General features: G+C 49.2%; 1 protein-coding gene across 1 annotated transcript; it reads right to left on the reverse strand.

Moving 5' to 3' along the window:
- Positions 1–7498: 7498 nt before the first annotated feature.
- Positions 7499–8881, reverse strand: LOC119443890 (beta-1,3-galactosyltransferase 5). The gene has a single exon (XM_037708491.2). It carries the CDS (start codon positions 8794–8796, stop codon positions 7699–7701), a length of 1098 nt encoding a protein of 365 aa, XP_037564419.1. The 5' UTR covers positions 8797–8881; the 3' UTR covers positions 7499–7698.
- Between the last annotated feature and the right edge of the window lie 4427 nt (positions 8882–13308).

Raw genomic sequence — 13308 nt, forward strand, 5'->3', positions numbered from 1 at the left:
ACAGGAGCACTGGTACGACCCCAGGGAGTCTCTTCGGTCAACGTGCAGCAGGGCGACCATTCTGCAATTCTCCCACTCTACGTCGTAGACCACAAGGGACCACCTCTACTAGGCCGGGAGTGGCTCCACGCCGTCCGGCTGGAGTGGGCGAAAATCCGGAACCTGAACAACATTACAAGGTCAGACACTCCTGCTGACAGTGTAAAAAAGAGGCTAGACGCATTGCTGGCGAAGTACCAACCCCTTTTCAAAGACGAGTTAGGCACGATAACGGAAGAGCTCGCCGAACTTTTTCTTAAACCTAAAATGAAGCCGAGATTACTAAAAGCCAGGAATGTTCCGTTCGCGTTGCAAAATGCTTTTGACGCTGAATTGGCTAAAATAGAACAGCTGGGAATTATATCGCCGGTTACGACGTAAGAATACGCTACGCCTGCGGTACCCGTAATCAAGCAAGATGGTAGCATACGGATTTGCGGCGACTGCAAGACGACCGTTAACCCGTGCCTTGATGTCGACCGCTATCCATTACCGAAGGTAGACGACCTGTTCACAGCCTTGTCGGGAGGTAAGCACTTCTCGAAGATTGATCTCAACCGGGCCTATCAGCAAGTGTTGATGTCAGAGTCGTCAAAACAATACCTCACGTTGAATATGCAGAAAGGATTGTTCGCTGTTAATCGACTCGCTTTTGGAATTTCGTCCGCTCCCGGGATTTTCCAAAGAATAATTGACACCATGCTAAAGGGCTTACAAGGGGTTTGCTGCTACCTAGACGACATTCTGGTGACTGGTAAAAGTGATGAAGAGCATTTCATCACTCTGGAGGCTGTGTTAAAACGACTTCTTGAAAGAGGTGTTCGTGTCAAGAAAGAGAAGTGTTCATTTTTTTTTCAACAGGACCTTCGCTACCTCGGACACAGAATCGGCGCACAAGGCATCTCGGCAACGACGGAGAAGGTTGACGCACTCCTCAAGGCTCCAGCCCCTAAAGACAGGCAGCAGCTGCAGTCGTTCCTGGGAGTCGTCAATTTCTACGGCAAGTTCCTTCCTAACCTAGCAACGGTGGCGCAACCATTTTTCAGGTTGCTACGTAAAAACGCCCCGTGGTGCTGGGATGAGCGTTGCCAGGAAGCGTTCACCATGATAAAGAGCTTGCTAGCCTCTCCACCGACTTTGGCGCACTACGACGCGTGCAAACCATTGCAGCTATCATGCGACGCATCGCATTATGGTTTATAGGCGCTGTTCTTTCTCATGTTTTGGATGATGGCAGCACGAAGCCAATCGCTTTCGCATCGCGTACCTTGACCGATGCCGAAAAGAAATACAGCCAGCTTGAGAAAGAGGCCCTTGCAATAATATTTGGTGTTAAGAAGTTTCATTTCTACGTTTACGGTCCGTCGTTCACATTAGTCACCGACCATAAACCGCTTCAAACCATCTTGGGCCCAACAACCGGCATTCCGACAATCGCAGCAGCGCGTTTGCAGCGATGGGCTGTCACATTGTCAGCTTACCGGTATTCGCTTATGTTCAGAAAATCGAGCGATAATGCTGAAGCCGATTTCTGTTCGCGCCTGCCGCTATCAATTGTGAAAGACGAAACACAAGAAAGAGAGGAAACTTTTTATTCATTGCGGTTGCAATCAATGCCAGTTTCAAGCCAGGACATTGCTAGAACAACAGCTCGGGACCCCTTGCTTTGTAAAGTGATAGATTTCATAAATGTGGGGTGGCCGGCGTCTGTGACTGAAAACGATTTGAAGCCTTTTTTTGACAGACGCAACGAGCTCGCAGTTCACCAAGGCTGCATCATGTTCGGGATGCGAGTGATCGTGCCAGCAAAGTTGCGCAACTTGATGCTGGACAAACTACACGAAGGGCACCCAGGCATCGTGCGCAGCAAGCAACTGGCGCGCAGCTACGTGCGGTGGCCGTCCATCGAGGCGGGCCTCGAGAATCGTGTCAAGGCCTGCGTAAGTTGTCAAGAACAACGTTGCGAGCCATGCAAAGCGCCCTTGCATCCTTGGTCTTGGCCGACAGCACCGTGGCAGCGCGTACATATAGATTTTGCTGGCCCCTTTCTGCACGCAATGTTTCTTGTAGTCGTGGACGCGCACTCCAAATGGCCGGAAGTGTTTGTTATGCGCTCGACTACGTAGGATGATACTGTGGAGAGATTGAGAGAGCTCTTTGCGCGGTTTGGTTTCCCAGAAACCATTGTCACTGATAACGGCCCGCGGTTTACTTCCGAAGAGTTCAAGCTTTTTGTAAAAGCATTGGGCTGTCGTCACGTGCTTACAGCACCGCATCATCCCAGCTCAAACGGGCTTGCAGAGCGTTTTATTCACACTTAAAAACGCTCTTCGTAAATCTAGCGGAGCGGACACTTAACAACTGAGGCTTCACAAGTTTTTGCTTAACTATCGCAACTCGCCCCATTCGACAACAAATGAGTCACCAGCAAACTTGTTACTAGGACGACGGCTGCGAAATCGACTCGATGTTGTCAAGCCAGCGGTGGGAGGAAGGGTTGCATATAGTTCAAGCAATCCGTGGCTCGCCCACGTCGTGATCGTGACATAGCAGTCGGTGACCAAGTGATGGCTCGCAATTATCGAGGCAGACCAAACTGGGTCCCTGGTGTTGTTGTGGGGCAGTCCGGCCCTGTGTCTTTTACCGTTCGTGCTACCACACCCAGAGACAGTTTCACCTGGCGTCCTCACAAGGACCAGCTGCTCGCGCGGACCACGGATCCGGACCGCGAGGCATCTGACCAAGAGGGGTACGAGTTCCTTGCGTTCCTACCAAGCGTCGACCCAGTGACATCCTCCGCTCCTACCACCAGTGGTCCTGCCGCTTCGCAAGAGATCCAGACGGCGGGTGCAAGACGCTACCCGACTAGAGACCGTCGACCACCGGACCGATATCAAGCTGGAGTTTAGCTTGGTAAATTAGCCAATATAAAAGGGGAGGGATGTGGTGTCCGGCCTATCGCCACAGTCCTTAATGCCTAGGCGCGCAAAACGAATAAGAGGCGTGCGCCGCAACCTGCGCGCTGGCTTATCTCGACCAGCCACGCACCGATGAACATGTGGCAATAAACGTCGCTTCGCCCCTGGAAACTTGTCTGCTCCTTCGCATGAACCACGCAACACAACACTTTGTACCCGCCGTAAGTTTCCTCCAAGATAGGGCGCGCGTAGCTGCGCTTAGCTAAAACCCCTGTATATAAAAAATAGCGCCATCCACTTCTCTCCTCCTCCGTTAAACTATCGCGCTCGGCGCGACTAAAGCCCCTATATTTATAAAAGTAGCGCCATTCTTAGATCTTGCCGCCACCGCGCTCACCCCGGCGCTTCCTCCTCGCCCTCTCTTAGCCGCCTCCTGTCGCCCCAGCCTCCTCCGCTCCCCCATTGGCCAATCCGTGTCACGTGGAAGTTCGCGTCGCGCTTTTGTATATTTTTTTCTTTCCAGCGCGCTCCGACTGCCATTCTCGGGCCTGTGCGACGAAAGTGTTGTACGCACAAACGGATCAAACGTGTTATGGACAAAAACTTCGTTGTGATGGCATGCTGCTGCGCCTTAAGTTGCCGCAACCGACAAGGCGAGGGCAAAAGGCTTTTTTTTTTGTTTACCATCCGGCGTGCGCAAACGCTTGCTGCACACTTGATATTTGCGCCGTCTCGCATCGTCGCGTTGCTACTTCCAAAACGGCATTATTAAGACCAGTTACTGACTGACGAAGAAAAATCGCGCCTCAAAAACGTCTCCGCAGGGCGCGATCGAAGTTTTCCTCGGATTTCTTCTGGTAGCGCGTTAGCTGTCGTCTGCCACGGCAGGCCCGACGCAGGCGGCGCCACTGTCGATATCGCGCCTCGATCGCGCTGGTCGCGCCGAGCGCGCTAGTCGAACGGAGGAGGAGGGAAGTGGATGGCGCTACTTTTATAAAAATAGGGGCTTTAGGCGCGACCAGTGCGATCGAGGCGCGATATCGACAGTGGCACCGCCTGCGTCAGGCCTGCAGTGGCACCGCCTGCGTCAGGCCTGCCGTGGCAGACGACAGCTCACGCGCTACCAGAGGAAATCCGAGGAGAACTTCGATCGCGCCCTGCGGAGAAGTTTTTGAAGCGCGATTTTGCTTCGTCAGTCAGTAACTGGTCTTAATAAGGCCGTTTTGGAAGTAGCAACGCGACCATGCGAGACGGCGCAAACATCAAGTGTGCAGCAAGCGTTTGCGCACACCGGATGGTAAACAAAAAAAGCCTTTTGCCCTCGCCTTGTCGGTTGTGGCAACTTAAGGCACAGCAGCATGCCATCACAACGAAGTTCTTGTCCCTAACACGTTTGATCCGTTTGTGCGTACAGCACTTCCGTCGCACAGGCCCGAGAATGGCAGTCGGTCTGGAAAGAAAAAAATATACAAAAGTGCAACGCGTGCTTCCACGTGACACGGATTGGCCAATGGGGGAGCGGAGGAGGCCGGGGCGACAGGAGGCGGCGAGGAGGAAACGCCGGGGTGAGCGCGGTGGCGGCAAGATCTAAGAATGGCGCTACTTTTTATAGTGGCGCTACGCTTAGCGGCTCCACGCTCCTGAAAGGTCGGGCTAGGCACTCACCTGCCTGCCTTCCTCCAACTTAATGCGCGCTCACCCGCGCCCCGTTTTGCGCAAAAAACTGGACCAGCGGGAAGACTGCACCACCAAGCCACCATCATTTTCTGCTGACCCTCTCAGCTTTCCCTCGCACCAACAGCAAACAGCGCCGCGGGTTGTGATATGATCTTATCGCATTTGGTCTTCATACGGCTTCAGTGGGCACGGAAAGGCGGGCAGCATGCGCATGCGCATAATGTTCTTTATTCTGACGCTGATACTATCTGATTATGACCCGTGCACGATATTATCGCTCACCGGTTAAAGCCCCTATCTATAAAAATAGCGACACTCTCCTCCTCCTCGTTTCTCCTCTCTTTCGCGCTCCTTTTTCGACCGTTGCGCCGCCTACACCGCTTGAAACACGTGCACTTGTTTGGGGTTGAGGCGATATGAGGGCGTTCTACTCTGACAGCGGCTGCGTACGGCGCGGCTGAGCGATGCCGCGCGGGCCCCATATGGAAACTATTTGCCATGTTTACCGTCAGCCGTGCGGCCGCGCGGGCCCTATCTTCAATGTGATCAGCGATACGTACAGAGTCTAGGTGAGTTAAGGGCTTATAGCTTCGTGTACACCTATGCACGCGTCACACACTATGCGTGTTAAGTTAACTTTGAAATGAACTTTACGAATTTATGTGGCCGATAAAACTTTCTATCGTTACTTCGTATTACTACTAATTTGCTATCCCAACCGATGCCTCTCTTGCGAAACTGCTACTTCTGCTTGTTCTGATGCAGGTACTTCTTTATACTGCAAATGCATGAGCGCTGTCACTTTGCTGCTTCCTCCATGCTCAAATTTGCGTTTTTGCATGGCCTGTGAATGAGTACATGTACTATCGCGATGGAAAGAAACCCGAACAGCGTAGCGCGTGGCCGAAGCATAACAGAAGATATAGTGTGCGCCATCGAATCATCACCAGTGACAGGCGCGCATGTCCGGTTTGATTGTGCTGTGCGATGATGCACCCCCTATACCACGATATTTCTGTTTCTATTCTACTTCTCTTTTGCTTGAAAACGAGAAAAGGTGACGAGGCAGTAATGATGACAGCGCAAACTGTTCTAACAAACTCAAAAATTAATAAAATGAAAGTGTATCATCCGCATGAAGCACCTTGCTTGCGCTTTCTTCCTTTCAGGACCCTTTCCCTCAGAAAGACCAAGCTGTCATCAGGATACCGGGATTGCCTTACTTGTTATAACTACCTCCCCAAACCTCTGTCCATCTCGTACGGGCAGAACATCAAGGTAGTATTGAAACATAATATCATAATGGAATTTTTTACTACTTTTAAATGGTCCGAGTGGAAGTCCATTAAGTATGGGCTTCACACACCGTGAACATACATCCAGTGAGAGTGACATGCACTAAATTTTAAAGTTAAGTCTAAAAACTACATACAACTGCCACAAGTGCCATTCACCACTTGGACTCGGATATAACAAATTAACAAGGTAATCATTAACGTTCCTAAAATGTTTGAGAGCAATACTGTCCCAGGTTCTTTCAAAATCGAGGTACACAGCACTCAAATAAATGTCGCTAAGCAGCGGCGCAGCCCTACGCTTGCGCATACTCCTGATCTTTGTTTAAATAAGCCGTCCTTCCACGCAATTCGCACTGTTCACGTGGTCAATAACGCCTCAGCCGCTTGCGAATGTTTGCAGGTGTATAGTTGGACCTTTGTAGGAATGAGATATGAGAATAAGAATAAGATCTGTCGCCATAAGAATATGGGGACAGATTCAATAAATTTGGAATTACTGGGTGTCCGGAGGTGCGGGTGGTTTACCTCTGCTAAAATACACGTTCCACAAAAAAGGTCTACAGAATAAGTCACATTGTGTAGCCGCTTGCGGATGCGCACATTGATCTAACTGAGGCTTTTGAGCTGGCCGGGAAAACCACTGAAGTACATTTATATTCGTACCGTATCATATGGTAACTCCAATTTATTCTCATGAACTCAAAGAATAAAGTTAGTCTAACGCGGAATATAGTTAGTCCGCTTTTTAAGGCTATTTCGGCAGGCACGTGAGGTGAGCACTCGCGTAAGTCTTTTAATCATGGTCACCAGCGTTCACAGACATTCATACGTCAATTCATAATCCCAACTACTTACTAGTCACTCGCGTTCATACTCGTGGGCACTTAAGAGCTCTTGCATTCATTCAAACTCGCCTACAGTTACTCAAGCTCATTATTCTACCACATTCACCAGGTGCATCATTTTTCTACTCCTTCATTCGTATACATTCTCACTAACACTCGCACTGAGGCCTGTAAGAGCGTATGAGTCGGCGCGTTCTTAAAAACTACCACTACCTATATCTATGCCGAAAAAGGGGGAACGAGGTTTGTATACGGTATACTCAATTCAAAGCAGCTTGGAAGCTGTAACCTTAGCTAACACTTAATGTAGTATACTTCCACCATACATATATTCTGGGTATTCATCTATAGAAGGCAAATTTATTGGATGTGCATGAGTGTCACATGGGGGCAATATAAATGGAACTCACCCAGACTAACTCAGGAAATATTTTTTCTCTGGACTCACTAGGGCTCACTAACCAAAATTCTCTGTCAGGCTCAACCGGACTCAAACTCGTCAACATTCTACACAGCGAGGCTCTCTCGCACTCACTATCAAGGGTCCATCTAAGTCTGTGTAAGCCGATTCAAGATTTAGTTTAGGAAATATTGGCAGTGAATTCATGCTTTGGAGATAATTGGCGACAGTAATGCAATTAGCCTTCTTTCTTACGATAAGTGTTAGTGATTATAAGTGGTGAATTCTTCTGGTAGTGAAACTAAAGAGACAGAAACAGAATTGTATGATATTATCACCTGCCGAGTGTTTATTTTTCTTCATCCTGTTTTAATAACAAAGACATATGCTTGTGTTCGCTTCGGTTGCCCAGTGATATGGGCGCACTTTCGAAAGATTTCATTGTACAAATTCAGAAAACAATACACATTGGCTGCTGGTTATAATACCGTTGCACGCTACATTAATTTGGAGTTTCTAATTTACCCTACAGTACGATAGTGTACTTCTACATATTTGTGAAAATCTCGCTGCAATGTCTGATTTCTCTGCCGAATGCTATCCCAAAGAAAGTGAATTTTCTCTTTGGACGCTCCAGCTGAGCGCGTGTAAACAAACAACGTTGTATCACCAACGGTCACCATGTTTTTCTGTTTGTAAAATATGACGTGCCGCGATAAGTCCACCAGATTCACGTTGGCGAATTCTCCTACGATTCCGGTCACGTAGACGTCGGCGATCCAGAAGTGCGGCACACGAACTGCAGCGCTCACGATGGCGGACAACACCGAAGGCTTCATGATTAATGCCTCTCCAGCACAGTAGGCAGGGTACACGTCAGATGCGTACTCCTCTTTGCTTACGTACCACTGATCAGTCCTTTTTCTCTGTGGAGGTACGTTTCTGTAAATGACGCAGTGGATGCCAGTTAGCCACATTACACTGCTGCTCGCGTAAGACGATAACGCGTAGACGTTGACTAACACGTCATCATCCATCTTGACAAGAGTGAGTGTAGAATCAAGAGGGCAGATATCAAGAATCCACTTTGCAACCAGAAGAAACTTCAGGGTGAGGTTACGGTGGCTCTCTGTGATGTTGAGCACAACAAGGTCTCCCTCGCGAATAGCTTCCTCTACAAGCACGCGCTGTTCTTCATGATTAGCCGATGAACCAACAAAGAAAACGATGCTGAAGTTCATGAAGGACTGAACATAAGGATCGCCGATGGTCTTCCGAAGCCACTGACGTTTTTCGAGGTTATTTGGAGTGGTATCTATGAAGTAGAGTATCTTAGGGCTTTGATTACTGCACGCTGTCAATGTCTTCCAACCGTATGTAGCTCTGGACGTCACATTTACTTTCCTATAGCTTGTTGTACTTGTCGCTATACCATTCCGTCTAAGTGTCCTCAAAGTATAAGGACCATGGTCACTAAAAAGCACCGCAACGAAGAAGGCATGAACGACAACTAAGAGAGTGATGTAACACTTCTTACGAAAGGGGGTAGTCACCGAAACCTTCGAAATGCTGCTCCTCTGTATCTTCGGTTGAGCTCCACTATTCTTGGGGGTGCCCATAACGTGGTCCTCAATTGCTTGTTGTCACAATACAAAGGTGCAAATATGGAGAGTGTACTAAGATATCGCGTTGAAGGCGCGCGCAGTTTACGTGCACTGTCTTCATTGCCACGCGAGAAAGTTGACCTTTTGCTCGTGCCAAGAAAAAGAAAAATTTTAAGCCGAGCCACCTGCTGTTACTTTTCCGCCAATGAAGCCATTGTCAAATTTCTTGCGAAAGAATAACAAAATAAATCATGAACGTTTTAGTTTTCAGCTGCACAATCCGTCTGCTCTTTTCTATTCGGAGGGAAGCGAATAGTGGCGCTGTTGCCCGCTAGAGTTCTGCATTTATGCTATTATGGTGTAGATCAAATAAGCACATATGTCAGTAGAAAAAAGCATGGGTTATTAAATGTTACCTCGAGACTTAGTTGGTCATTGTGTACCACCACTTCAATATTGTGTCCTCTGTGAATGAACGGCAGCAATCGCAGATATAGCTCAGTTCAGAAAACCTGGAATCTAAAAAACCTTTCATCGCAACGGAAGTCTAATCCGTAATTATTTGTAAGTAAAAAACGTTAAGTATTATTCTGGTGACTGTAATTCTACGCACGAATACTTGAGCTAATAATGGGGACTGTAGAAAAGAACAGGAGCGAATTAGAACTAGACGAGCCGTGAATTGAAATTGCAAATAATTTTGTGCACCGGCTTCCTTAATCGACATAATCGCAATAACATTTCTACACGCTCTTCCACAAGCTATGTTCAGAAGAAACAATGAAGTCGTCGACCAAAGGGCTTTAATTGTGATTAGCCCCTACAGACTTTGAATGCTGCAGATATGTTTGTAGGATGTCTTTGCTCTTCTATCTGCTAAGGCGTGACAAAGTACGTCTAACGATGTATAGCCGCCTAACTATCGTGTTATGACGTTCCAGTTAACTTCAGTGTTAACGATCTTGCTCAGTTATAATCTTTATTTTTCTGACGTTTGGAGTGACCTTTTCTACCTACGTGTTGTTATGGTCTTCGTCAAAGCCATACGAAACTTGACTCCACCTACTACTCTTATTGTTTCACCTGAACGCTCGTCACGTCGAAAGACCCTCCCCTGTGTACTGTGACCTTTAGCGGTTGGCCTTTCAAAAGCTGCTCCAAAAGTCATGCATGCACCTTTTCAGCAGGCCGCGATTGATAAGCAGTCCTATATTTTGGCCTGCTATACTACATGAGTCGTCACTTTCTATAATAATTTTACGCGATAGCATTCAGGGCCCAGTGTCACAGAACATACGGTGTCGGCGCCGGCGTCGGCGGCGTTGTCCCTTTGATAAAAATCATCACGAACCACGCAGGCCCTCAGCGGGGCGCATATGTGTTACTTAAAATATTGAATTTCTAAAAGTGAAATGCGGCATAAATATCGCAGAGTACGAGTTACACAAAAGCTGCAGACATGGAGGTGTCGGATTGTAATTTCAACATACGAGAAAACATAATTCTGCTACGCGGAAATTCAAACACAAACCCCCTTTTCCAGCAGCTGTTTCAGCTGTGTCTTAGTGCTCGACTTTTCCTTTATTTTCAATAAAGGGTTATTAAATGGACGCACAACCTGTAGGAAACAATACGGAACCACATCGCTGCAGCCTCCGCTGTCATTGCCCTATTGCGTCCTCGATGCTCTCGAGGTGGTTTCTCAGCACCGCTGTCGTATGCTGGCCACAGTGTATGACCCTGACGTTGTCACCGTAGCTAGAACGGTGCCGCTGTTAGCTTCCGTTTTGTAAATTTATGTTGTGTAGCACCGCAGAGAGGACACGTGAACACATGTCGCGGAGTTCAAAAGGAAGCACATCACGACTTGAAACGGCAAAATTCGTTGCGCTCGTCAGTGTCTTGCTGTAACGACGAAACCAATCGCAGGCAAAACTGCTACTGCAGCGACGTGCGCGTTGTGATAATCATCTTATCACGAGGCGCCAATGGTGAGAAGGAACCTTATAGATTACTGCCAACCTGCAGGTAATATCCGTGATTTCGGAAGCGTTGTCTTCTTTTTCGCAATACGCTTGCAGACGACACGCTCGCTCTAAAAGCTCCGGGTAGTACGTTGAAAGCGTTTTACTGCGTTGAGATAGTGACGCATACTTGATATAAATGAAAAATGTGACATTTCTGAATTTGATGCCATATCTTCCCCTCAAAACAGAATAGAGTGGAGTTTTGCTATTTACGTACCGTATATGATCTGCACTACGAGTGCTTCTTTTAGACGATATTATCGGCGTTTTATTATTCACTGTAGATTATCTAAAAACGCCGATAATATCGTTTTTATTATTCACTGCATATTACCTCAATGGGATGAAGTTTGCAACTCGATTGACGGCCAGATGCGGAGCGGGGGGTCCTGGAACCTCCTAAAGCATCTTCTGGACGAGACCAACACCAAGTCGAACCAGCGTAGCACGCTGGGAAGAGCGCTGCACGGTGCCAGGCAAGAATCCTCGGACGAGGAGGTTATGGAAAGGTTGATCGAGAAGTACTTGCGGGTAGCCTCCGGTCCGGCGTCCCCCATCCCAGAATATGGGGGCGTCGCGAACCCGGAGCTGGATGCGGAGTTTGGTGACGAGGAGATCCGGCGGGCCCTGCACGATTTAAACGGCAGGTCGGCCCCGGGTCCGGATAGAGTTACAAACAAGGCACTGAGGAACTTGGACGACAAGTCGGTGGAGTACCTGACGGACGTTATCAACAAGATGTGGAACGATGGAAAAGTACCGGAGATGTGGAGGAGGGCTGCCACCCTTCTCATCCCCAAACCGGGCAAGCCCCCTAGTCTCGATAACCTCCGACCGATTTCACTCACTTCGTGCGTTGGCAAGGTCGCCGAACATGCTATCTTAAACAGGGTCTCGCGATACTTGGAAGACCGGAATATTTACCCACACAATATGATAGGCCTCATGCAGGACTGTCAACGCAGGATGCCATGAAGCTGATAAAATATCAAGTCATTGACCGTAACACGAGGGACACGAGAGCCATACTTGGATTAGACCTGGAGAAGGCCTTTGACAGCGTCGTGCATTCCTTTGTCTTGAGCCAGATATCTAGCCTCGGGTTGGGCAAGCACTTCCACGACTACACACGATCATTCCTTGCGGACAGAGAAGCCACTCTCAGGACGGGAGACCTCGTTTCGGACTCGGTTAGGCTGGGTTTGAGAGGGACGCCAGAGGGGTCTGTCATATCCCCGACCCTGTTTAACCTAACCATGATCGGTCTGTCGAGGAGACTCTTCGAAGTCGAGGGTATCAACCACACAATATATGCAGACGACGTCACCATTTGGTGTACTGGAGGCAGTGATGGACGGGTGGAGGCTGCGTTGCAGGAAGCCATCGAGATAACGGAGGAATATCTTAAGCCGATCGGCCTTCGGTGTTCCCCTCGGAAATCAGAGCTGCTCATTTACAGGCCCAGGCGAAGGGGGCCAAAACCGAAGGGTTGGAAGCCTGTAGAGGACGTCGACATCACTCTACAGACAAGTGAGGAGGGTCTCATCCCCAGGGTGGACTTCCTCCGGGTCCTAGGTATGACGATCGAATCAAACGGCTCCAATAACCTGACGGTGTCTAAACTAGCCAAGAAAACCGATAATACCATCAGACTCATACGGAGAGTTGCCAACCGGCAGCAGGGTCTTAGAGAGGACAATCTTGTGAGACTGGTGCACGCCTTTGTAATGTGTCATTTTACCTATGTGGCGGCCATGAACAATTGGCAAAGGTCGGAGAGGGACAAGCTCAACGCGTTGATCAGGAAGACTATCAAGAGGGCCCTCGACCTCCCCATGTACACAAGCTCGGAGAAACTGATGTGTCTCGGCATGCACAACACGCTGGAAGAGATCGCGGAAGCGCAGGAGAGGGCGCAGTACGCCAGGCTGTCCACCACCCAAGCGGGTAGGAGCATCCTGCGGGAGCTGGGGGTTCCTCCAGCGGAAATCGACTCCCGCTTCTGCGGTCTCCTTCGAGAACAGCGGGAACGCATTGTCGTGGCTCCAATTCCACGCAACGTTCATCCCGAACACAACATGGGTCGGAGACGAGCTAGGACCAAGGCTCTCCTGGGCAAAGCTCGGGAAGAGGCTCCGGATTGCTCTTTTGTTGATGCTGCCCGGTACCCCGACGGGACGGCGTTCGTAGCGGTGGGCATCGATCACGATGGGAAAATCACGAACTGTGCGACTGTTCGAACGAAGTCGGCCGAGGTGGCGGAGCAGGTGGCCATAGCCCTGACCCTACTGGACGACAAAAGGACCACGATCTACAGCGACTCGCGGACGGCTGTACGAGCTTTCGCCAAGGGCACCGTTTCGGAGCAGGTCGTGCGCATTCTACGGGACAAGGACATCAAGTCGCACACGATCACCTGGTTCCCTGCACACATGGGGCAGATCAAGGGCGCCCTGCCCAACCTCAACGAGTCGGCCCACAGAGCTGCGCGAGGAGTCGT

Source organism: Dermacentor silvarum, chromosome 3, assembly GCF_013339745.2.
Source record: "Dermacentor silvarum isolate Dsil-2018 chromosome 3, BIME_Dsil_1.4, whole genome shotgun sequence".
Classification (NCBI taxonomy): Eukaryota; Metazoa; Arthropoda; class Arachnida; order Ixodida; family Ixodidae; genus Dermacentor; species Dermacentor silvarum.

Coding starts and splice junctions, on each gene's coding strand:
- LOC119443890 (XM_037708491.2), bottom strand. CDS start 8,796: ATGGGCACCCCCAAGAATAGTGGAGCTCAACCGAAGATACAGAGGAGC.